Source organism: Calliphora vicina, chromosome 2, assembly GCF_958450345.1.
Source record: "Calliphora vicina chromosome 2, idCalVici1.1, whole genome shotgun sequence".
Lineage (NCBI taxonomy): Eukaryota > Metazoa > Arthropoda > Insecta > Diptera > Calliphoridae > Calliphora > Calliphora vicina.
Genome location: NC_088781.1, coordinates 14,045,839 through 14,070,022, shown reverse-complemented (window position 1 = coordinate 14,070,022; position 24,184 = coordinate 14,045,839). Strand labels below are relative to the sequence as shown.

The 24,184-nt window shown below is 30.6% G+C and overlaps 1 protein-coding gene across 1 annotated transcript in view; it reads right to left on the bottom strand.

The window, feature by feature from the left end:
- The window catches only part of ush (Zinc finger protein ush), a 276,169-nt gene that overhangs the window by 49,170 nt on the left and 202,815 nt on the right, over nt 1–24,184 (bottom strand). The window contains exon 2 of the mRNA XM_065502703.1: nt 2,277–2,321. Coding sequence (XP_065358775.1) covers nt 2,277–2,321 — 45 coding nt within the window. The remainder of the gene's footprint in view (nt 1–2,276; nt 2,322–24,184) is intronic.

Below are 24,184 nucleotides of genomic sequence, written 5' to 3'. Positions count from 1 at the left end.
GTTATACACAAACTTTTCTATATAAAAAACTGTTATACATACAACTTTTCTATAGAAAAAACTATTATACACAATATTTTCTGTTATACACAATATTTTCTATAGAAAATACTGTTATACACAAGATTTTCTATAGAAAATACTGTTATACACAAGATTTTCTATAGAAAATACTGTTATACACAAGATTTTCTATAGAAAATACTGTTATACACAAGATTTTCTATAGAAAATACTGTTATACACAAGATTTTCTATAGAAAATACTGTTATACACAAGATTTTCTATAGAAAATACTGTTATACACAAGATTTTCTATAGAAAATACTGTTATACACAAGATTTTCTATAGAAAATACTGTTATACACAAGATTTTCTATAGAAATGATTGTGACAGAAAATATTTTCTATCGTAAATATAAGATTTTATGTAGGAACAACTGTTATACACAAATTATATCGATGAGCTAATAATTCTGACTATATATGAAAATATAAATTTGTCTTTTTACTTAAAACCCTGATAATTTTTAAAAAATATCAAATGAATCGCGAGAATACTACGGGACTTTTGAACTTTGGCTCAAACTTTTTAACATTCTATGTGAATATCAAAACAGCATGTTGAGAGAACGAACACTTCAGCAATTGAGATATTTTAAAGCAGAGATATGAGCTCATAGTAACCAGCAAGGAAATCCCTAGCGGAAATCACTCTTCATTGCAAACTACTCTGCAAACGTTGTATATGTTGCAAATGCTATACATATTTTGTTGTTGTGTTACTGCCAAATATAGCATTTATGCTAGATTTACAACTTATGCAAGGCTTGCAGGGATAGTTTGCAACGAAGAGTAATTTCCCCTACTATTCGTTGCAAACTACTCCTGCAAATCTTGCACATATTGCAAATCAAGGATAAGTGCTACAATTTGTTGTTGTGGTATTGTAAAATATAGCACTTATGCTAGGTTTACAACATATGCAAGGTTTACAGGGGTAGTTTGCTACGAATAGTGATTTCCGCTATTATAAAATGGATGCAAATGTCAGAGTGTGTCTTTAGAATTTTGTTATGTAATTTTTTAATCCCATATATATATTTAAAAAATCTTTTAAGATTTCCATTTGATAAGTCATAATTTCCGTTGCAATAAAAAATACTTATTCAAAACGTCTGCTTAAAACTGATTTCTCTTTTATATCGACTTAATTAAGGGCGTTTCTCCTAAATTTTTTTGTGTTGCTGTTTTAAATATTATAATATTATTTTACAAATCATCTTCATATCTTTACAATCATCACGGAAATGAGTTTTAGTTTGAAAAAAAGAGAACAACTACAACAAGGAAAAAAAGGGGTGACATAAAACCCTTGTCACTTAATAAAAGAATTAAAACCGAATTGACACCATAAGTGGCACACAGCTTTTTTTGTTGCTGAAAACTCACAGCAGACAAACGCTCACAGGGTGGTCGGTCAAACATTAATGGTATTTAAAAGATAAAATTATAAAAGTGAAAAAAAAGAACTCAGAAATGATGACAATAATGACTGCAGCTAAACATAAAATAATATACAGAATGAACAAATCAGCCACCAAAAAAAAATTCACACTCAGCAAGTGTAAAAAAAATATGAATGAATGGCTGGCATAAGATTAAAAATTTTATTGACATTTGAAACATAGAGAGAGAAAGAGAACTGACATGCAGCCCCATAATCATCATCATCATCATTGTTATAAAACATAAATACGTATTAACTTTGGGAAATTTATGTTACTTGGCAAAAGTATGATATCAGAACAACTATAACAGGGCAAAAAGGAAGTTGCAGGATTATTTACTATACAGGAAGATGTGTTAGCAGCAGTTTAAGGAGTTAAAGTGATAAAAGGATATTGTTTTTTATGTGGTAGTTTTTGCTTATCTCCTTTCAAACACTTTTCCTCTTTTACACACATAAACATTTTACAATGCATCATGTATATGTAAACTGGTCATAATTTTAATAATCCACTGAAGTTTTATCCTTCTTCTCAGCTTTTTCCGCATTAAAATGTTAAAAAGGGTTTGTAGTTAATATGTTAGTTGGCTATAAAAAGGACAAATGTTTATCCTTACTTATTAAGCTTAAATTTAATGGTTTTTCTGAACTGTTTTTTCGTTATTGATTATGTTAATAATTTGTATGTTTAATAAAATATTTATTTATTTAAATATATATATATATATATATATATATATATATATATTTAAATTGTTACATACCTCGGCTATCTACTGTCATGTCTTCTGTAGAATCTGAACAATCACCTAAAGAAAAAGAGAATGGAAAAAACATTAAAAATCATTTCATAAATACTTAAAATAAGGATAATATAGTGCTATATTTTACTATGTCTAATCTTAAATACATTCCCACATAAATCTGGAATTACTCAGTTCCGACCAATATATAAAATGTTTTAAATCACAGATGCCCAAGGAGTTAATATTTTTAAGGCTTTATTTGTTAACAATACTCAAGCCAACAAATAGCTCATTAATTAGATCGATATTAATCATTTTCGGTAAATTTTTAAATATTTAAAATATGGGGGATTTCATGTCAAGTGAACCAATTTTTGAAATCCATGTCTTCCGATCGTGATGATTTTTTTCGAAAGATTGAAGAAAAAGCTATCTAAAATATTTGGTACACATTTTGCTAAGAACAAAATGTTATAAGTTACATGGATGAGAAAAAACACCTGCTTGGCCAAAATGTCAAATTTTTATACCCTCTAACTCAGAGAGTTCGCGACCGATCTTGTTGAAAAAGATTGGAAGACATCGATTTTGGTTCACTTGACATGAAATCCCCCATATGTAAAATATTTGCTTATTTTTTGGTTTTGATTAAAATCATTTCAAATCTGAAAAAAATTTTCGCAGAAGTAAATTGAGAGAAAAAAACCAGGCAACACTTCAATGATTTTTTAAAGATCGAAATATATTAAACAATCCAAATATTTCTTTCAGGGATCATAAAAAAAAATTGAAAAATTTTAATATACCTGCTTATCATATGCATTCGTCGCTGTCTCAGTAACTACTAAACAAAAGAGAATAAGAATACGTATGTGGCTAGCCTGCACAATTGTGCTATGAAATGGGCAACAATGTTTTTAATTAAAAAAAATGTATAGAAAATTATAATACTGTTACGAAATTGTACTTGAATTCAAATATAACAATTTTAACACGGCTGATTTAAAAATTGCATAATGCTTTCAAATAGCAGTGCTGTAATAGCAAACTGTAACATATCTGTGGGCATTATTAACATTGAATAAAAGCTTTCAGTTGACCATTGATCGTAAGTTGGCAACGCTGTTTGCTGCGACCGTATATTCGAATTCGAATATTCAGTTAAAGAACATTGTAGAAAGTACACCACAGATGGCGTATGTATTAGAAAGCTCTAGACAGTTAAAGAGCAATCTAGAGTGCAGATGGCAGTGTTATAAATAGTGGCAGAGGTTGCAGTCATTAGTGAGTTTAAAAATTCTATTTTCCAAAATACAGTCATCTGTTTAGTATGAAAGGTCCGATTTTGATTTCGTTTCTGTAGAAATGACCAGAAAGATTCAATTTTTCAGAACGAACTCCTGAAAATGTGTTGAAACAGGCTCTAATATTTAGAGCATTACATTATTTAAGAAATTATGGTATTATTGGTCTTAAAAAGTGTTTTGAATAGTTATTTTAAAATGTGTGTGCCCTAGGAAGAAACCATATAACTGCAAATAGAGTCAATATCATCACTATAGTGATCAGGAGGGCAAGTATTTCTATACAAATGCATGTTTGTAGTCAGTAGCTCAAAATCGCTTGTGACAATTTATCTTTCCGAATCGAAGAATTTGCAACAAAATGGCATCGAATTGTTGTTGCATATTTTTGCATATTTTGTTATAAATGCATATTTTGCATATTTTTCTCTTAAATGCATATATTTAGCATATTTTTCCATTTTATTGCATATTTAATTTTCTTTTGGATATATTTTTATAGCCGCAAATAGTCTAAAGGTATTTTATTCAATACTTATTCATGTAATATGTTTAGCACATGGTTTACATCGAGTAGCCGAAGAAATTAGATCTCAATTTGAAGATATAGATTTATTAATTTCGAAAGGAAAAAATTGTTTTTAAAAGCACCATCTCGTATTGTTAAATTTAAAGAAAAGTATCCAGTACAATTACGTACACATTTCGATTCATTTGAATTCAATTGCGAAAAATATTTAGTTAGTAGCAAAAATTTTACGTAATGTACATATATATTAAAACTCTGACTTGAGATTTATATTTTTCTTGTATTAATAAATATATTGCAAATAAAAAACTTGTTTTTATTGCATATTTTTGTAATTTTTAGTGCATATGTTCTCTCTTTATAGCGAATATTATAAGCGCATATTTTTAATTTTTTAGTGCATGAAAATTCTTGCCATGGTGATCACTGATCAGTTAGGAAACTATAGTTTCAAAGATCAAAAACATTAAACAAAGCGTCATATACGGAAGTTTTGCTTATGTTTTCCAATGGTTTCAATGTTCGAGAGATGTGGTGATTTTGACATGAAAGACTAATATCGCCCAGGCCAGCCAAACTTTTTAAGACCAAGATATGGAAGCATTACTCCGTGAAGATTGTTGTTAAATTCAACAAGAGCTTGCAAAATCATTGGGAGCTACTCAAGCAGCAATTTCAAATGCAATGCCGCAATGCTGCAATGCCGGTTAAAAAGTATTTTTAAGAAAGTGGTTGGGAAATTTTGCCTCAGCCGCTTTATAGTCCAGCCCGTGCCTCATCCGACTATTTGTTTCGATCGATGCAGAACGCTCTCACTTTGGAACAAAGTATCCGATATTGGATTGATTTGTTCTTGGCCTCAAAAGACGAGCACTTTATTTGGCTCGGAATCCATATGTTGCCAGAAAGATGGGGAAAAGGTCATAGCTAACAATGGCCAAAACTTTGAATACATTTTTATTACACAAATGTTTCAAAATAAAAGCTAAAAATTTGAAAAAAAAAATCCTTAATTTTTAAGTATGAATTTTCTTCTATTTTAAATATAATTTGACATTTTTTCCATATTTCTTTTTTTTTATTTGAAATGTAAACATTGTTTGTTCATTACTGAAAAATACATACTTTTCATTACTCACTTTTATTACCCATATGTCAAATTAATAATCACAAATTCATACCCCCATTATACTGTAATAACCAAGAGTAAGTACATTTTCTAACATACTAATCGTTGTTCTTTCCTTTTTAATTCTTATCGTTTTTAACAAACTAATTAAATTTAAATTAAATTCTATTTAGTTAACAGGGTTTGAAGATTTACGTTGTTTTTTTTTAATTCTAATTACACAGCAAAAATTAACAAACACAATCCTGGAAAGTACGCAAAAATTATAATGTAGACAAACGTGGCTGGCTGAATGGCTGGCTACCTGCATGTTTTTAGTGGCTGATTGTACTGAGAGCAGCCAACAACAAAAAAGCCAAGAAATATATAACAACAAAAACAACAACAGCAACACATATCTATGTATGCAATTCTAAACCACCAGGTTGGAATATCTAATGTAATACAATCAGCAAAAAATAAATAAACAAACTTAAAAATATAAAACAGATACACTGCACGGCAATAGAAAAGGGAAGTAATACTTTTAAAATTTAAAAAAAATGTTTTATAAAAAAATTAAAAAAAAATTATTTGAGTACTTTTCTTCCTACGTATTTGGGGAATTTTTTATTTTTCTTTATAATCCCACTGTATTTAATATATTGTTAAGCAGTGTGTGTTTTTTCCTTCACTTCTTTTTAATTTCTTTTTTTTTTTTTGTATTTTTCATGAACTACTCCAAAATGTATGTATGAATTTATTTAAGCAGAAAAAAATAAGACTTGAATAATTCTTATCAATGTACTATCTATTTTGGATACATTCATTTATTAAAATACACAACACATTGCATACACACACACACAATTACACTTTTTACACACATACACTTAAGAAAGTCTACAACAACTACTATCATTTCTGTTAAAAATCAGAACAGTTAATTAATGAATTCTTTAGAATAAAAAACAAATTTTAAAATTTATTAAAAATATTTTATTTTAAAACAAAATAATTATTTAATATAATTTTAAGTTATAAAACTCTACCAGGGACCGTAAATAATGGTTATCCAGAAAATTTTAAATCAAAAACTCTATATTCGTATTGACGTGCTCTTGCCGAATCTATGGTGATATTAAAAAAATGCTCTCAACTCCACAGTTATTTTCCAACGTTACAAAATAAACGTTCTCATGAAACTCTTAAAACAAGAGTTTTAAAAATAGCTGTCATTAAAAAAACTCATTTAAGGAGTTTTATTTTTCCCGTTAGAAAATAAAACTCTTTTCGTTCTACTTTTCAGTATCAGTATCTTTCATTATTGAATGTATCTGATATAATGTTTGTAGTAATTTATTTGTTTAAGAATAAAAACAACAACAACAATTTAATAATAGAAATCAAACAATAGCAAATTAAAATCCCACTTGTTTTTATTTTAATGACAATTTATACAATTGCAATGCAAGGTGCTTTACAAATTGTAATGATCTGGCCAGCGGCAAACTTTAGGTATCAATTTACATAAAATGAGTTTTATTTGCTGAGGATAAAAATAAAACTCCTCAAATGAGTTTTTTTCTGACGGGAAAAATAAAACTCCTCAAATGAGTTTTTTTATGACGGCTATTTAAAACTCTTTTTTTATAAATTTCATGCGAACTTATATTTTTAAGTTAAAGACTTACTGTTTTTAGATGGATTTTTATTTTTAAAGTCACAAAATAACTTTTTTAACATCACTTTTAACCGTTACGGTCCCTGAAATCTACAGTATAACCTTTGACAATTTATTTTGGATTGTTTTTTGTAGATTTTATTGATAACTTAGTTCAAAGCGAAATTATCTTTATCATCATTTTTGTATGGATTGCAGGCGGGTCACCTTCTTCTTGGGACATATTTGTTATCTATACAGACGGCTCCAAGCAAGTGATTGGGGTGGGTAGGAGTTTTTATAAAAATTGACTTAGCATATTTGTACATTAAGCTAATGATATGTGTTTTATTTGCGTTTTTTGGTGAGACTTTAAAAAAGTATTTTCTTTCAACAAATTTACTAAATCGTGAACAAATCTGTTCATTGTTTTTTATACCCTTCACCTTCGTATATATGTAAATTCTGGATCCTCATAGATAGCGGAGTCAATTAAGCCATGTCCGTCTGTTGAAATCAATTTTCTGAAGACCCCAGATATCTTCGGAATCCAAATCTTCAATAATCCTGTCAAACATGCTTTCGAGAAGTTTGCTATTTAAAATCAGCAAAATCGGTCAACAAATGGCTGAGATATGAAGAAAAAACCATGACAACCTCGATTTTTTACCAATTCTTGACCTACATATATCTGGATTACTAAGTCATTAATATAGACAATATGGATATCTAATGATAGATATTTCAAAGATCTTTGCAATGACGTATATAAAACCATAGAAAGTTAGACCTACAATGGGTCAAAATCGGATAAATAATTTTTTAACCCGATTTTTTTTCACCAAAAAAAAACAAAATTTTAAGCCGACTTTCGATTTAGTTTTGAGATGCATTTACAAGGGGAAAACTGTTTTTTTTTCATTTATTAAATTTTTTCCATTAAATAATTACTTTTGCAATTTAATTTAAAAGAATCAAAATGTGTACGTAACGTTTCAAGTCATTGTCATTCTAATAAGATATAAAACACTAAAATTGGTTAAAAATGTTAAAGTTATTAAAAAATCGCCAGGCCATTAACGTGTCTCAGGCCACTAGAACAAGAAATGTTGGAACAAAATTAACATATTTTGAGAAATATTAAAACAAAAATTTATTCTTACTTAAAATATATCCATATTTACTTGTATATGAGTTTTTATCATCATTGGATACAGTTAACCTATTCGCAGGTATAACCAAAAAAAATATTTTTTTTAACGTCAGTTTCAAAACTCCAATTTTTAAAAATTTTGTTAAACAAATTTCAGAATTTTTTGATCACCACACGGGTATTTATTTACAACATAATAGGGAATGAAATTGTGAAAAAGTATGTCAACACCTCCTATAGTTTTTCCGTACCTGCGATATAAATTTTGCGATTTTCGAGAAAAACTAATTTTTTGGCCATATTTTGGCGAATGTGCCGAATTTTCTTACTGTTATTAATTTTTAGTAAAATCTCTTCAGAATATTATAGTCCTGGTAATTTTAAATATAGTCTGAAATTTTTTATAATTGAAAATTTTAAATCGTGAAGGTCAAAGCTGAAATTTTTCAATATTTGGAATTTTTGATGGAAATATAACGAAATATTATATATTTTTGGGCCGATTTTGATGAAACTTAAGAAAAATATAAAATGAAGTCTAGTATTTACAATAATAGCACAAAAATGGAAATTAACCCTTAAGAGCACTTGGGGTCAAAATCACTGTGTTTTTGGGGGGTCATTTGGACCCCAAATGCTATTGAGGGTTCACAATGGTTTAAAAATGTTATTGCTTTTCAAAATAAAATAATTCAACCAGAAAAGACCTGCGCCTAAGAGTCGGTTAAGCCGAGCCGCCGAATCGTTAAATGTTAGGACATTATGACACTATAAGAGACCTTGTGAATTGACCAAATGTTTAAATTTTTACAATGTTCTCAAAAAAATTACAATGAGGTACAATGGTACAAATTCGACGAAGAATATATGAATAAAATGACCAGTTTTTATTAAAGAAAAATTTAGCTTTTTTCATCACGATCTTAAAAGATTATTACAAGTTGTCAAACGTGAGAAGGTGGCTCAAGGAAAAAAGATTTTGTGCAAGTGAAGGAAATATATCAAAACGGTATAAATATGTATATCGAAATGTTTCTTAAGATCCAATTGGAAAAACTGCATTATTTAAGGAATAAATTCACTCCTTTATAACGCTGTTAAACTACTACCGCAAAATACACACTCATCCATATGTATACGCGATTGAATGTATATGTGTTTAATAAAAAGGCCATCATAATATTCGTACGTTTCACTGTATGTTACATGTTGTTGTTGTTGTTGCTGCTGCTGTGGTTGTTGTTGTTATACTGATATCTAAAATCTAAAAACAAACCGAGAAAAATATAATAAAAGGAATTCTGCGGATTGTTGTTATTATTGTTATTATAATTCCTTGAAGTGGTCATATCAGTAAAATATAATCATCAAAACTAACAAACACACAGATACACACACATACAAACATACAGACACAGACAGACATACAGATATTTATACACTTATTTATTTATTTTTTATTTACAAACAAACAAACATACATTCAACTATTACTTCTCTGCTCTTGTCCACCACATACAACATTTAAAGAAACAAAAATTAAAATAACTGAAACTAAAAATGCAACCAGATGATGATTTTGTAGAAATATACAAATATAACAACAACAACAATGAAATAAAAAGTAAAGTTAACAACACCAACAACATCTTGTAAAGGAATGAAAAATTGTATGTCTGTACTTATGATGATGACGACGAAAACGTTGATGATGATGATGATGTTGATCGTATACAAAAGATACATTATTTTTTGGGATTTTTTCCATTGTGATAATCATACTTTTCTTATTTAGTAATACAGAACGTTGAAAAATTAAAAATAAAAAAGAAATATGTATAAAACACCATTAACATTGGTTGTTATACCCTACACCACCATAGTGGGGAGGGTATTATGCGTTTGTGCAGATGTTTGTAACGCCCAAAAATATTAGTCTAACACCCACCTTAAAGTATACCGATCGACTTAGAATCACTTTCTGAGTCGATTAAACGATGTCCGTCCGTCCGTCCGTCCGTCCGTCCGTCCGTCTGGTTGGCTGGCTGGCTGGCTGGCTGGCTGGCTGGCTGGCTGTCCATGTAAACCTTGTGCGCAGAGTACAGGTCGCAATTTTGAAGATATTTCGATCAAATTTGGTACATATTACTTTTTCGGCCCAAGGACCAAGCCTATTGAAACTGGCTGAAATCCGTCCATTATTTCACCTAGCCCCCATACAAAGTCCCCTCGAAATTGGACTTTATCGGTCATAAATGTTTAATTTATTTATGTATCTACACAAATTTCGCTCCAAATAAGTTTTATATATACAAAATTCATGTCACCAAATTTTGTTACGATCGGTCCATAATTAGTCATAGCTCCCATATAGACCCGCTTCCGAAAATCAGTTTAACGTGCTTAAAACGCTTAAAAATGTTGGTATACACACAAAATTCAATATAGTTAAATTTAATATAGACATAAATCACACGACCTAATTTCAAGATGATCGGTCCATAATTGGTCATAGCTCCCATATAAGGCCCACATCCGAAAATCACTCATGAATATAAATTATTGATATTTTAAAAGAAAAATATTTTTACTCATTTACTTGGTGTAGGGTATTATATGGTCGGGCTTGACCGACCATACTTTCTTACTTGTTTTTTGTTGCATCTGACTTGAAAACAATTAAAGTGCTTGAAGGCATTTGACAGATTTTTTCTTTTGAATAAAAAAATAAAGAAAGGAATATAATTTAGAATTGTATAACTCAATTTGAGAACTTTGGTGAAATATAGAGATAACACATTTTGAAAAAAAAACAAAAAATTTTAACAAAATTTTATTATAGGTTCAAATTTAGTACGTTTTTAAATAAAAATAAAATCAAAAACGCAACTTGTTGAAAATCATGTTCCGAGGGCAGATTGTCTTCTTCGTCTTCATAATAAACATTTAGAATCGCCTTCGGTTTTACACAAATGTGAACCAATTTCATAATTTGCGGAATATGCAGACCAAAATATGCTTTTGTGTTAAACAGTGGCCTCCATTTTCAAATTTTAAAGATCATTGCATACTTTAGTTATCTGTATATTAATTCCAGTAATTTAATTGATATTCCATTCAGATATCAATAATTTAGTGACTTAATGTCTTATCTACTGAATTATTATATAAAATTGATTAACAAAATCTAGGTATTTCTATGTAATAACATCTATATTAAATTCTTATGATATTTTGTAAAAATTTGCCAAAAAATTAATGACAATTTATATATAAAAGTTTATAACTTGCAATCTTAAAGAGTTTAAAAAATAATTTCAAGCTACGTTTTGTAATTATCAATGGAATTGTACCTTTTATTTGAAAAAAAATTCACAAAAAAAATTATGATCATCGGATATCGTTAAGACAATTATGAATGTTCAAGTCATTTTCTGAGGGGGCCATTGTATGGAGACTTTGGACAAATGTTGTCCGATTTTCGCCATACTTTACAGAATAATTTCAGAGTACTTACAACTAATGTGTGCAACATTTTATCGGGATTGCTGCATAATCAACATATTTATGACTGCTCAAACAGTATTCTTGGGGTACATTTGTATGGGGGCCAGGTGAAATCATTGACCGATATTACCCATTTCCAATACCAAACAAAACATATAAACAGAGAGTATTTGTGAAAAATTTCAGCCAGCTAGCTCCTTTTGGTTGGGCCCTATCGTGTTTTCAAAAAAAAGACGGACGGACATAGCTAGATCGTCTGAGAATTGCATAAGGACCCAGAATATATGTATATACTTTTGGGGATGTGTTACAAACGGAATGACAAAATCAATATACAGTACACTCGCGATAATATGAACACCCCAAAATATGAAAACTTATTTACTTCCTTGGCTACTCTAAAATATGAACTTAGTGCAAAACCTTTAGAATATGAAAAGCTTAATCTAGCAAAAGTGAACTAGCCTGATTTTAATTAGTTCATATTATCGCGAGTGCACTATTCCTCCCATTTTTTTTTGATGGTGGGTATAAAAACGGACTAATGAAATTAATTTCAAAAGACTTTGTAAAATACTACAAATCTTGGTCTGAATTTGTACCTTTTTACACTTGGTTTAACTGCTGCTCTGTTTTATTTAAAACTAGTTGATCGCCCCGGCTTCGCCCGGTAACATTTACTAATGTAAGTTCTTCAAGTTTCTCCAACCCACTCACATCAGCCTGTTCTTATTTATTTGCAAATAAAATATCTAAATTTGTACTGCATACTTTAGGGAGCTTTTTTATTACAATTGACTGGACTCACAAAAAAAAGAGTTTCCATATCCTGAAAATTTCGAATAGAAAAAAATCAGCCACATCGCTTCAGCCGTTCTCACGTGATGACATTACATATATGGACCATTTCATTTTTATATATATAGATATCACAGAACGAGTTTAAACTTTTTTCTGCAAAGGTCAAAGGTCAACTATAAGAATGTTTTGAATTTTTCATTTCTTTGTTTAAATAATATGAGCAAAATATTTCTTGACATCTAAAAACGATATTTTAATCAAAATTAACTCTTTAATGCAATTTCGCTTCGAAATCATCGCAATTTGAGAAAAGTATTAAAAACTAAGACTAATTGAAATATTTATATGCAAAATTAATCAAATAAATTGTTTTTATAAATTAAAATAAATTAAATTGTAAATTAAACAATTGAGGTAAAATTTATCAAAAATAATTTAATTAGGAAAAATTAAAACTTAAAAATATTATAATTACAAATAAATTATTTGAATTTTGTGAAACATTTGATTTTATACCCTACACTACCATAGTTGGGAGGGTATATTGGGTTAGTGCGGATATTTGTAACGTGCAAAAATATTGTTAAAGTATACCAATCTGCACGCAGAGAAAAAATATAATTAGGCGTAACCATGCCTAATTATATTTTTTCTTTAAATAGTGTAACAAGATTTTTAACAATATTATAGTCACAGTAACTATTTACATGATTGTGGTAACCATAATATGGTTAATTTATGATTCACATGATTGTATCAACCATATATATGGTTACAGTAAACAAATATATGTTTGTGGCATATATTTCTTACTTGTTTTTATTCTTTTTAATTTTTCTAAAAAATCAAAATTCAAATTAAGTGATTAATCATAGTTTTGGTTAATCAGAAATGTTTATTAATCAGTGAATCCCACATCCCAAAACATGACTAAATGGAAAATCCTATTTTTTTACAAATCGAAATCATAACAAATCGAGTAAAACTATAATAGCAATGCAAAGCGAAATAACGCGAATCGGGGCATTAGTGTGGAAGTTTTATCCAGAGACACCAGAGCCCGAACATAATCGGCTATTTACATGTAAACAACACGAATGTCAATACGAATAAATATTTCATGCAGAATTTGCCTTTAATGAAAACGCAAAACTACACTCACCGCAAATGCATAATGTATGTTCTCTTTGTGCCAAGCACTGATCTCAGAAATACATATCAGAATTACACAGCACTTGGTTAAGTTTATAAATTATAACTGTTTGCCTTCGTTTATAATTTGTTCTTATTTGACAAGAGTAAGTAGAAGTTTTATCCATAGATATCAGGGTCCGAATGCAGTCGGCTATTTACATGTAAACAATACGTAACCAATACGAATCAAGTATCAATGTAAAGCAAACGCTTAAAAACACTCTCTATGCCAACCACTGGTGTAAATCCAAGAAACCTTTATTCGAACTTACACTGCACTGTAATATTTAAGATTATTTTTATTAAATCAAAACTGTTCATGTTCTGTAATTTTGAGTGTTTTCAAAATTATACGATTATGTATTTCGGTGACCGGCTAACCGAATTATTCAATGAAACGGTTTTCACAATAGGTTTAAAAATTTAAAAAAAAAATTATTAAAGACCTCTAGTCCATCACAAACAACCATGATTAGAACTCAATCAGCTTCATGTGTAATTTAACCGTACATTAGTAACTTGTCACATTTTTGGCAATTTTTTAAGAACAACTTTAATAGTTTTTTTAATTTTGTTTTTACTTATTTTATATTTATGTGCAGTTTTAAAATCTTTTATTATGGTTGCCACTAATCATTGATTTAAAAATTTGAAAATATTTCCAAACAGTACCTAATATTCGAAGGTTTATTAGATTTGTTTTTAATCCACATAAATTATGGGACCCCCCCCCCCCAAAAAAAATAAAGAGATTGGTCTTACTTGATTTGCAAATAATTTCAATAAGAAATTAATAATAATCCAAACAATTATAAAGTAATCCGTTTTATTTTTCGTTTAATCCAATATTTTTTTGTGTAAGAATAATCCAGTATATAGTTAATTACCAAACATATTTTGTTGCAAACAGCCTGGTGAATAAACCTCGACTCAACAGTCTAAGGAATTTCATAAAAGAATTTGTTGAGAAATCACAAATCACTTTAAAACACTTGCACTTTTTAGTTAGTTTTAATTTTTTAATTTAATTTTGCATTGCTATGGGAATTTTTTTTAATAATTATGTTGTTGCTGTTTTAAATTTATAATTTCTAGTGAAATGTAGTAATTTTATGGCATTTACTATTTTGTATTTATTTTTTTAATTATTTAATCTCTTTTGGGTTTGTAAATTCTTTTGAGAACGCGCGTTTTACTATTTTCATAGCGATAATTTCATTTCGCTAATTCCAATCACTCACTCACTACTTTACTTTGTTTTGTTGCGATTACGAATTTTCTTATTGTTGTTTTCGTTGTCACAATTATTATTATTTTGTTTTATAAACATTTTACTAATTTTTTTTTTATATTTATTCTTATTGTTGTTTCTGTGTTAAATGTGCGTTTTGTTTATTATTATTTTAATAAATTTTTTTATTTGATTTTTCATACATTGAGACAAACACGACTGACTGACGAACGTACGAACGACCCGTTTGTGTTGCTTGCTTCGCGTTCTGTAGTAAACTAAAAACCGAAAGAGCGTTAAGTAATGAAATATTTTTTTTTCTGTTTTTTTTTTGCTTTTGCTGCCAGATACAAAGATACGAACGAAACGAAGCGCATGTTGATTTCTGTTTCATTTGTGGTTGTTGTTGTTGTTGGGTTTATAACAAACAGCTGATATTTGTGTGATAATATGAGTGAGTGTATAAATACAACACAATCTTTATCTCTCCATACATGTTGTTGATGTTTTGCGATGGCTGGCTGTCAGTGATGTCAACAACGAAGTGAACGAGGTGATTATTTTCTGTTTTTGTTGATGGGTTAAGAGTTGCTGACAAAGGATGGATATAGTAAAACCAGGATATACAATATAAATTGACCTAAAAATCCTATTTTATATTATCAAACTTAACTGCGAAGTTAATTTTACAGAGTATAGCTTTAATACTTATGTTTAGAGATATAGATTCTCATAGTAACTAGATATATAAAATAAATATTCTTCCTAAGTAATGAGATCGAAAAAGCCTTAACACACGTTTTTCCTTAAAACTTTTAACCCAAGTATTATTTGATTTTTTTTCTTGATCAAGTTACCTTTGAAAAGAATGTCAATTATGTTCATTTGTTGTTAATCTGATTAAAATGAGTGACGAGAAAAAAGTGCGTACTAAAATTATTAAATATTTTCAACAAAACCCAACTAGGTCCGACAAAAAGTTGGACAAACAATCAAAGGTCTGCCGTCAAACTAATTCCAATGTTATTAAATAGTAACCGGAGAACTTGTCCGTTGATAGAAAACCTGGTTCAGGTAGAAGAAATGGTCCACGTAATGTTTCTAAAGCCAATAAATAGAAAGCGTTTTCAAAAGAGTTCCCAATACATCCGGTAGGAAAGCAGTCCTGTTAGAACAGTCTTGGACTATTTGGTACAAAAAGTTAAAGCCAATTCAGGTTTAAAAAAATACAAGGCTCAAAAAGTTCCTGACAGACAGGGCATGGAAATTGAAGTCAAATTTTATAAAAAAAATATACCTGCTGCATAATGGATGACGAAACGTATGTGCTCTGGAAAATTTTTCACAGCTTCCGGGTCAATATTTGTATGTTGCAGATGCGAGGGAATGTTGTTGAAAAGTATAGGACCCAATAGCAGAACATTTTTCAAAAAAGTTTTTGCAGTTGCGGCAAAAGAAGTCAAACATTTGTTAGAAAGGTCTCTATAAATACCGAAATTTATATCAAGGAATGTTTAAAAGAGAATGCTTCCATTCATAAGACTTCTTAATGTGTCCACTTATTTTTGGCCTGATTTGGCATCCTGTCACTATTGTAAGCAAGGTCTTGAGTAGTACAAGAACAATAATGTAGTATTTGCAAATCCTTCAAACTGCCTTGAGCTAAGGCCAGTGAAGAGATATTCGGCTTTTGTTAAAAGAGAATTGAAGAGCACAAAAAAGGTGGCCAAAAGTGTGGTAGATTCAATTTAACCGTGTTACTAAGAACACAAAAGACAACCTACAAATGTAATAGGTTTGGACTGAAAAATATTGTGTCGAATCTTAAATTACAAAGGTAGTAAGAAAACAAGTGTGAGAGCTATATTCGGCTGTGCTGAATCTTCAGCAAATTATACTTCAAAATAAAAATTTTAAATATTTTTAGGTAAACAAAATTTATTTTATTTTTACAAAGTAGTTTTTTTCAGTTTTTGGAAGAAAAAAATTTCGAGTTGTTTTTTTAATTTTTTTTGTTAAATTTTCATTTTTTTAAATATTTAGCGAAAATAAAACTTTTGGTGAAAAAAAAATTCGGGTTAAAAAATATTGTTTCCGATTTTGACCCATTGTATGTCCAACTTACTATGGTCTTATATACGTCGTTGCAAAGGTCTTTGAAATATCTATCATTAGATATTAGATATCCTTATATCCCAGCCATTTGCGGACCGATTTTCTGGATTTAAAATAGCAACCGAGCCGGAAGAATTCCGGAGATATTGATGTATGAATCGTGTATGTAAGATATTTGGGGGCTTCGGAAATGGCTTAATCGACTCCGCTATCCATAAGAATCCAGAATATATATATTTTATAGGGTCGGAAAATTATATTGTGGAAATTACAGACGGAATGACAAACTTATATACGTATACCCTTCTCACGAAGGTGAAGGGTATAACAAGAGCCAAATATGTCCGTTTAACAGATCTAATGGATACTAGTAGAGTTTTTGAAAGATAATCATGGGAAGAATAATCCAAAAACCGATAAGCTATATTACGAAGCAAGAATATCGTTTTTCAAATCACAATACAGTCTTTCATGTGCAGATTGAGGAAGTCACAGAGGTGACTAGTTTGAATATTCAGGGATAAATAAACAGGGATGCAAATACTTAGTAACGTATTTAGGAGGATTTGGAGATTATCTAGTTTCCTAACAATTGTGGAATCATGAGAAATGAAAAAATATCCTCCATCAGGAAATAGCTCAAAGAATGGTAATTTGATAAACATGAGAAACACAGGCATTCCTAACGACAAGATCTAGCTTGTTTAGAGTTTTCCGATACTGTGATTTGTAGAACTTGCCAGGAAGAGGATGAGATATTCAAGGGAAGTGGGTGCTCCATTCTTTAACAATTGCGCAATAACTGAGCGTTTAAACGATTCAGTATAATATTTTTAAGATATTTCGATGCAATTTATATATTGGTTTTAAACAATGCTTCAATGCTTTGACAGTGAGCAGAGTGATGAAAATCAGGTGAAAGAGTTCAAATTTTTCACTTTTGGAAATATGGCCAGTATTTTCTGCGATTTGAAGAAATGGATAAATAATCTCCAAATCCTCCTCAATACGTGACTAAGCATGTGCATCCCTCTTTATTTGTCCCTGAAGATTCAAACTATTCACCTTTGTGACTTCCTCAATCTCCACATGGAAGACTGTATTGTGATTTGAAAAACGATAGTACTTGCTTCGTAATATAGCTTATCGGCTATTGGGTTATTCTTCCCATGATTATCTTTCAAAAAGTCTACTAGTATCCATTACATCTTTCGGATTTTATTAATAAATAAATTTGGAACAATAAAAGTACAACAAAGTGATGTATTATTTTTTTTAAGCAACCACATACTCTCGAACAGATTCCCAGTGCCTACTATTTGTTTCGAAACTTGAAAACATGACTTAAGGAAAAAAGTTTCCCACGAATTAGAAAACCATACCGGATACGGTAAGAAATCTTCGATACTTTACACAGCCACAGCTTTATGACTGAAAATACAAAAGAATTTAAAGGCATATGTTCATAATTTTTTAGACAAGATGCAAAAAAATATAGTTCCTAAAAACCGCCTAACCAACCAAACAATTGACAACACTGAACTCATGACTAGCTCGATGGTTGTATGAAAATTTTCAACTGTTGGCTGGCTGGTTGGTGTATCAGTATCAGTTTAGAAACCCCAGACTAGTAGTAGAGTGGTGTATCTGTATCGTTTTATTATTTCAAATTTACTTTACGTTCCTGTAGCCTGTATATACGTTGATAACTATAAGTTTTACTTACAAAAAAAAAATATAAATAAAATTATCTTTATTTTAAAATTGTGTGTTTCTTCGGCTGGCAGGACATTGAAATAAGAAGGAGTTGTACAGAAATAACAGAAAAGTAAAATGATATCATGTTTCCTTAACAACGAACGTCAGCCAGTCATTCATTCACTCAGTCAGTTAGCTCCTCTACTTATTATTGTAATTTCCTTTTGTTCAACATAAAAAGTAAAACATTACCATACACTCAATTCTGTTCCCATATAGTCGTATTTATTCGTTTGGGAAACAAAATAACCAACAAAACAAACAATAACAACAACAACAACGAAATAAAGTACGTACACAAACAAAAAAAATATACAAAAACTGATAAAGCACTGATAAGAAAAAGCAGCCCAAGTGTTAGATAACATCAATCCAAACACACACTCTCCACAAACACACACACAGTCACACTTCTGCCAACCTAAAGCAATGAACCAAACAAACGAACCAACCAACAAACCATTCATCCATCCATCCAACCAACCGACCTACCAACCAGCTAAAGCCAACCAACAATTAACAGACGTACCGTACCGGGTTTTCAAACATTTTCATGCACTCATTCTAAAGTTACTGTGTGGTGTTTTTGTATGGAAACAACTAAAAACGGATATAACTAAATTTTATACTCACACAGATACACTCTCACACATTTACTTACTGACACGGACTCTCTCTGCTGCTAATGATTTTGCTTATTGCACAGAAACACACACAGATACTTATTAGTGGAAGCGTTTTCTACAAAATATTTTGTACGTTTGTCATATCGCAACATTTCAACATTTCTGAGTTTTTGAATTGAGTCGATCTGTACAAAACTCACAATAATAACAACAATAACAAAAGCACCAGCAACTAAACAATATACAAATATACAAACACAGATATAGACACATTCATACATACATTTAGTGTGCGGGAGCGCGATTTTATATTGTGATAAGAAAACTTACTAAGCAATATGGGTGCTTCCATAAAGATTTTTAGAAATGATAACAGCTCCATAAGGTAGATAGAAAAGTATGATTCATTTGAATAGAATTTTAAAATAGAAATTTTCATTGAATTTATTGAGTGTATGACTTAAAAATGCGAGATTTTTTCAAATTGTTAGCTTTTATTTTGAAATATTTATACAATAGAAATTTATTCAAAGTATTGGTCATTGTTAGCCTTTTCCCATTCTGGCAACATATGGATTTCGAAACAAAAGAACTGCTCATCTTTAGAGGCTAAGAACGAATCAAACCAATATCGGATACTATATTCCAATATGAAGCGTATCCCAGATAGAGCGTACCGAATCGATCGAAACAAATCACTGGCCCGTCCACTTAGGAACCCATTCTACCTTTCATATCAATCTGGGATTTTCCCCAATTGTTGGAAGGTTACCAACGTCCAGCCAATCCAAAAAAAGAAGACCCCACCAATCCGGATAATTATAGCCCAAGTGCAATTTGTTCGAAGGTTATGGAGAGCATGTTAAACTGTCACCTTGTCAATTATTTAGAATCGAATAAACTTCTGAATGACAGACAATATGGCTTTCGTAGTAGTCGTTAAACTGGAGACCGTGGTGTCGATCAATACACCCCATGGGAGAGATTAAGGTAGTCGCACACGACATTTCGAAAGCATTTGATGGACTAGTTTCGAAATTTTCCCGTTTTATTTCTAGTAGTAATAGATAGGCTTTGCTCCGAGAACTTCATATTGACCTCTGGAGTCCCCTAGGGTTCTGTTAGTTTTCCTTCCATTTTTTTTAATTTAATGAATGATTTACTAACAATTACCTCAAATCCATTTTCTTCTTTCGCGGATGACAGTAATAAATGTCACTCATATTCATTCGACCATAGACCAACTCTTTCTGAGATTAAACTCTCAGGAATGAATATGGATGACTCGTGGGTGAATTGAACCGAGTTAATTTCAACGCACTCAAAACTCAGTGTTGCATATTGACACACAAACGCCTTGAGATATCACCACAATCAATTCTTCGTATGTGTAACACAACTGTTGGAGTTTCAGATAACCTTTTAATTTTAGGTACGAGAATACAGTGTGACGTCCGTTGGAATGATCATATAATCGATGTTGCGAAGGAACCATTTAGGTGCTTTGGTTTCTTGAGACGGGTTCGTACATATTTTTCTCCTTCCGACCTTCTTCGTATATACACTAGCTTCATTCGTCCAAAAATGGAATATAATTTCCACATATGTACCGGAGTTGCAAGGTCAAGTCTACAGATGCTGGACCGTATTTAAAGAAGGGAGGTCGATCTTATTGTCAATGAAACTGTTGCCCGGTTTATCGATACTTATCCTTATTTTACAGATATTACCACGGAAGTTGTTCAGCATATATAAGGAGTCTCATACGACTATCACGTATGTGGAATCTAAATGTCAACGTATTCCCGGCGGAATATAATATTTATCAATTCAAATCAAACGTTAACAAACACTACTCCCTCTTTCCTACTTCTCATAACTTTATTTCCTAAATGTGGCCGAGCGTTGTCATGATGGAATATTACGGTTTCATGACTGGGCGTTTTTCGGCCAATGCTCGCTTAAATCAGTTGCGTTCGGTACAGGTTCCCTGTGATAGTAGTTCATAATAGATAGTAGTAACCTTTTGCTCGCACCAAATACATAGAATTACCTTAGTGTCATGGATATTTGGCTTTGGTGTCGATTCGGCTGATTGGACGGGCTTCACATAGGATCTCTTACGCTTCGGGTTATCGTAACGGATACTTTTTTTTTCATCGCAAGTAATGATTCGGTGCAAAAATGATTTTCTTTTATAGCGTTCAGGCATCATTTCGGACATGCAAAATCTTCTTTCAAAGTCTCTCGGGTTTAATTTGTATGGCATCCAATTAATGTTTGTCTAATTTGAAATTTTGGTCAGCTGTCAACCATTTGCATCCACTTACCTGACTATCAATAGGAAATAGTTTCGGTTTTCCTTAAAACTCTTAATCCAAGTATTATTTGATTGTTTTTGATCAAGTTACATTAAAAGAATGTCAGCTATTATGTTTAATGTCATAACAGCAGAACTGAATGGTCTACATGATGTTACTAAAGCCAACAAATAGAAAGCATTATCAAAAGAGCTCCCAACACATTCGGTAGAAAAACAGCTGAGCTAACCAGCACTCGGACTATTTGGTATGAAAAGTTCAAAAGTCTTTAAAAATTTCGAAGCCAAAAAAGACAAGGAAATTGATGTGTTGACTTATTTTTGAGCTGATTTGGCATCCTGTCACTATGGTAAGCAATATCTTAGCTCCAAATTGCTTGGAGCTAAAGCCAGTGGAAGAGTTGAAGAGCTCAAAAAAGGTGTCCAAAAGTGTGGTAGATTTTAAACGGAGATGGACTACCTGTTCGAACAAAGTGACAGAAAGCACTATAAAAACCTTAACCGAAATGTTCATAAATTCATCACTAGTGATTAGAACTATAAAAGTTTAGTGTTTTCTTTTTTTATTAACATTTATGTACGTTAAGATTTTTTCGATCTCACTCCTTATACCATCATAACAACACTCGTCCATATGTCGCAATACCTGTTAAAAAGTATTTAGAATGAAGTGGTTGTGAAGTTTTGCGTCACTATTATTTGTTTCGATCGATGAAGAACGCTCTCTATGGGATAAGCTTCACTTTGGAACTGAGTATCCGATATTGGTTATATACACTCAACTTCTTTGTCATGTAAGCTTTTGCTGGAGACGAATATGATTGTCAAATTATTTGAATGACGATAGAACATATATGTATGTTTGTATTATTACGCAGTCATTTGTTCCTTTTTATTATAATCATTTGTTTTTTACTTTGGGAATCAAATTACGTCCATATTAGTTTATATCGTAATATTCGAGGTAAGCAGTTTTATTGGGTTTTTTAATGACAAATGACACAATATTTTTGGGAATAATAGATATGATAGGTAGACAATCCCACCCGTTTCCCAAATCCTAGTTTCAAAGCATGGAAACATGCATTGACGTCTAGGGAACATTTGGAAAATGTATAAATATACGTAGTAACCTTTATACAAACAATGATTATCTCAAATTTTATAAAATTGCTTTAATTTTGTAATATTTTTTAAACCACCATAAACAGTCATACTTTTTACTTATCATTATTTTATAATCTGAGTCATTATATTATGCAATCACCCATATCCATGATATATCCAAACATTGCCAGCTAATGGAATTCTGATTATTGCGTTGTGATAACACAGTTCTGTTTAATTGTATCTGTATCTTTCTCTCTAAACGTACAAATATACAGAGACAGACATACAGAGAGACACATGTAGTAGATAGATAGATACACTCTACGTAGTAAGTTTTGTGCTGACTAACAATTTTGTATATTAGTAGTAGAATATGCACAGATACAAATACACACACACACACAAACATACATATATACTTAACATTCATATAGATTTAAGATATCACCCCACACACTAAAATATATTTAGACTAGATGGGTTTTTGTGTTATTTTATCATCATCCTTTGATCAAACATTTTTAGTATATAGCAGCAGCAGCAGCGGCAGTATTGTTGTTGTATGTTGCATTGTTTTTGCTTTTATTTTGTGAGCTGATAGCAGTAGTACTATATCGTACTAATATATGTATGTACGAGTGTTTGCAGTAGATGACGGACTTATAAACTGACTGACTGCCTAGCTTGCTGGATGGCTGGCTGGCTGGCTGGCTGAGTGAGTAAGTGAATGAATGAGTATGCGAGTTGGTTGGAAGACTGAACAAAATTTCTTATCAGTCATTTTTTTGTTGTTGTTTTTTTTTACATTTCCACATAGACATTTTTTTTTCGTATATTTTGCCTTTAAGTAAGAAAAATAAGTTGGACCCGATATCTTGACTTGAAATCTTTTCGTTTTTTTTTCTGCTCGTTGCTTTCGTTTTTTATCTTAATCTCTTTTTTTTTTATATATTTTTGGTTTCAGTATGAATATTATTTTATTGGTGAAGAGAAGTGGGTAGTAAATAAAAGTAACTTTAGTAAGAGAGTTGTTTGTTTGATTGAGAGAGAGTAGTTGTAATTTGTTTTGTAAATGAGTTCAATTAATATTAAATTTGTGTGTGTGTGTTGTAATGTTTGTAAATTCTCCTTAAAATTTGTTGGTATTTCCCACATTGCACTCGTATGTGGTTTAAGAAACAGCTGTGTGTTGGTTTTTATGTTGCGCCTGCGTTTAAAATTGGCATTTCCGTTTTTCCTCCTCTAATTATAGGTATGAGCAGAAACTTTCCAATAGGGGATTTTCGTAATCTTAGAGATAAATAGATAAGTCAAATTTATATCACATTTTATTATAGGCTTTGAATAATTTAAAACTTTTGTTTCATTTATGTTGGAAATTAATAAAATTACTAATGTTTGTTTTGGGAATGAAACGTAATTGAAATTCGAATATTTTCTGGCTGATGATTTTTTATGACTAGTTTATTGATGAATTATCTATGTATATGGGGGATTTCAAGTCAAG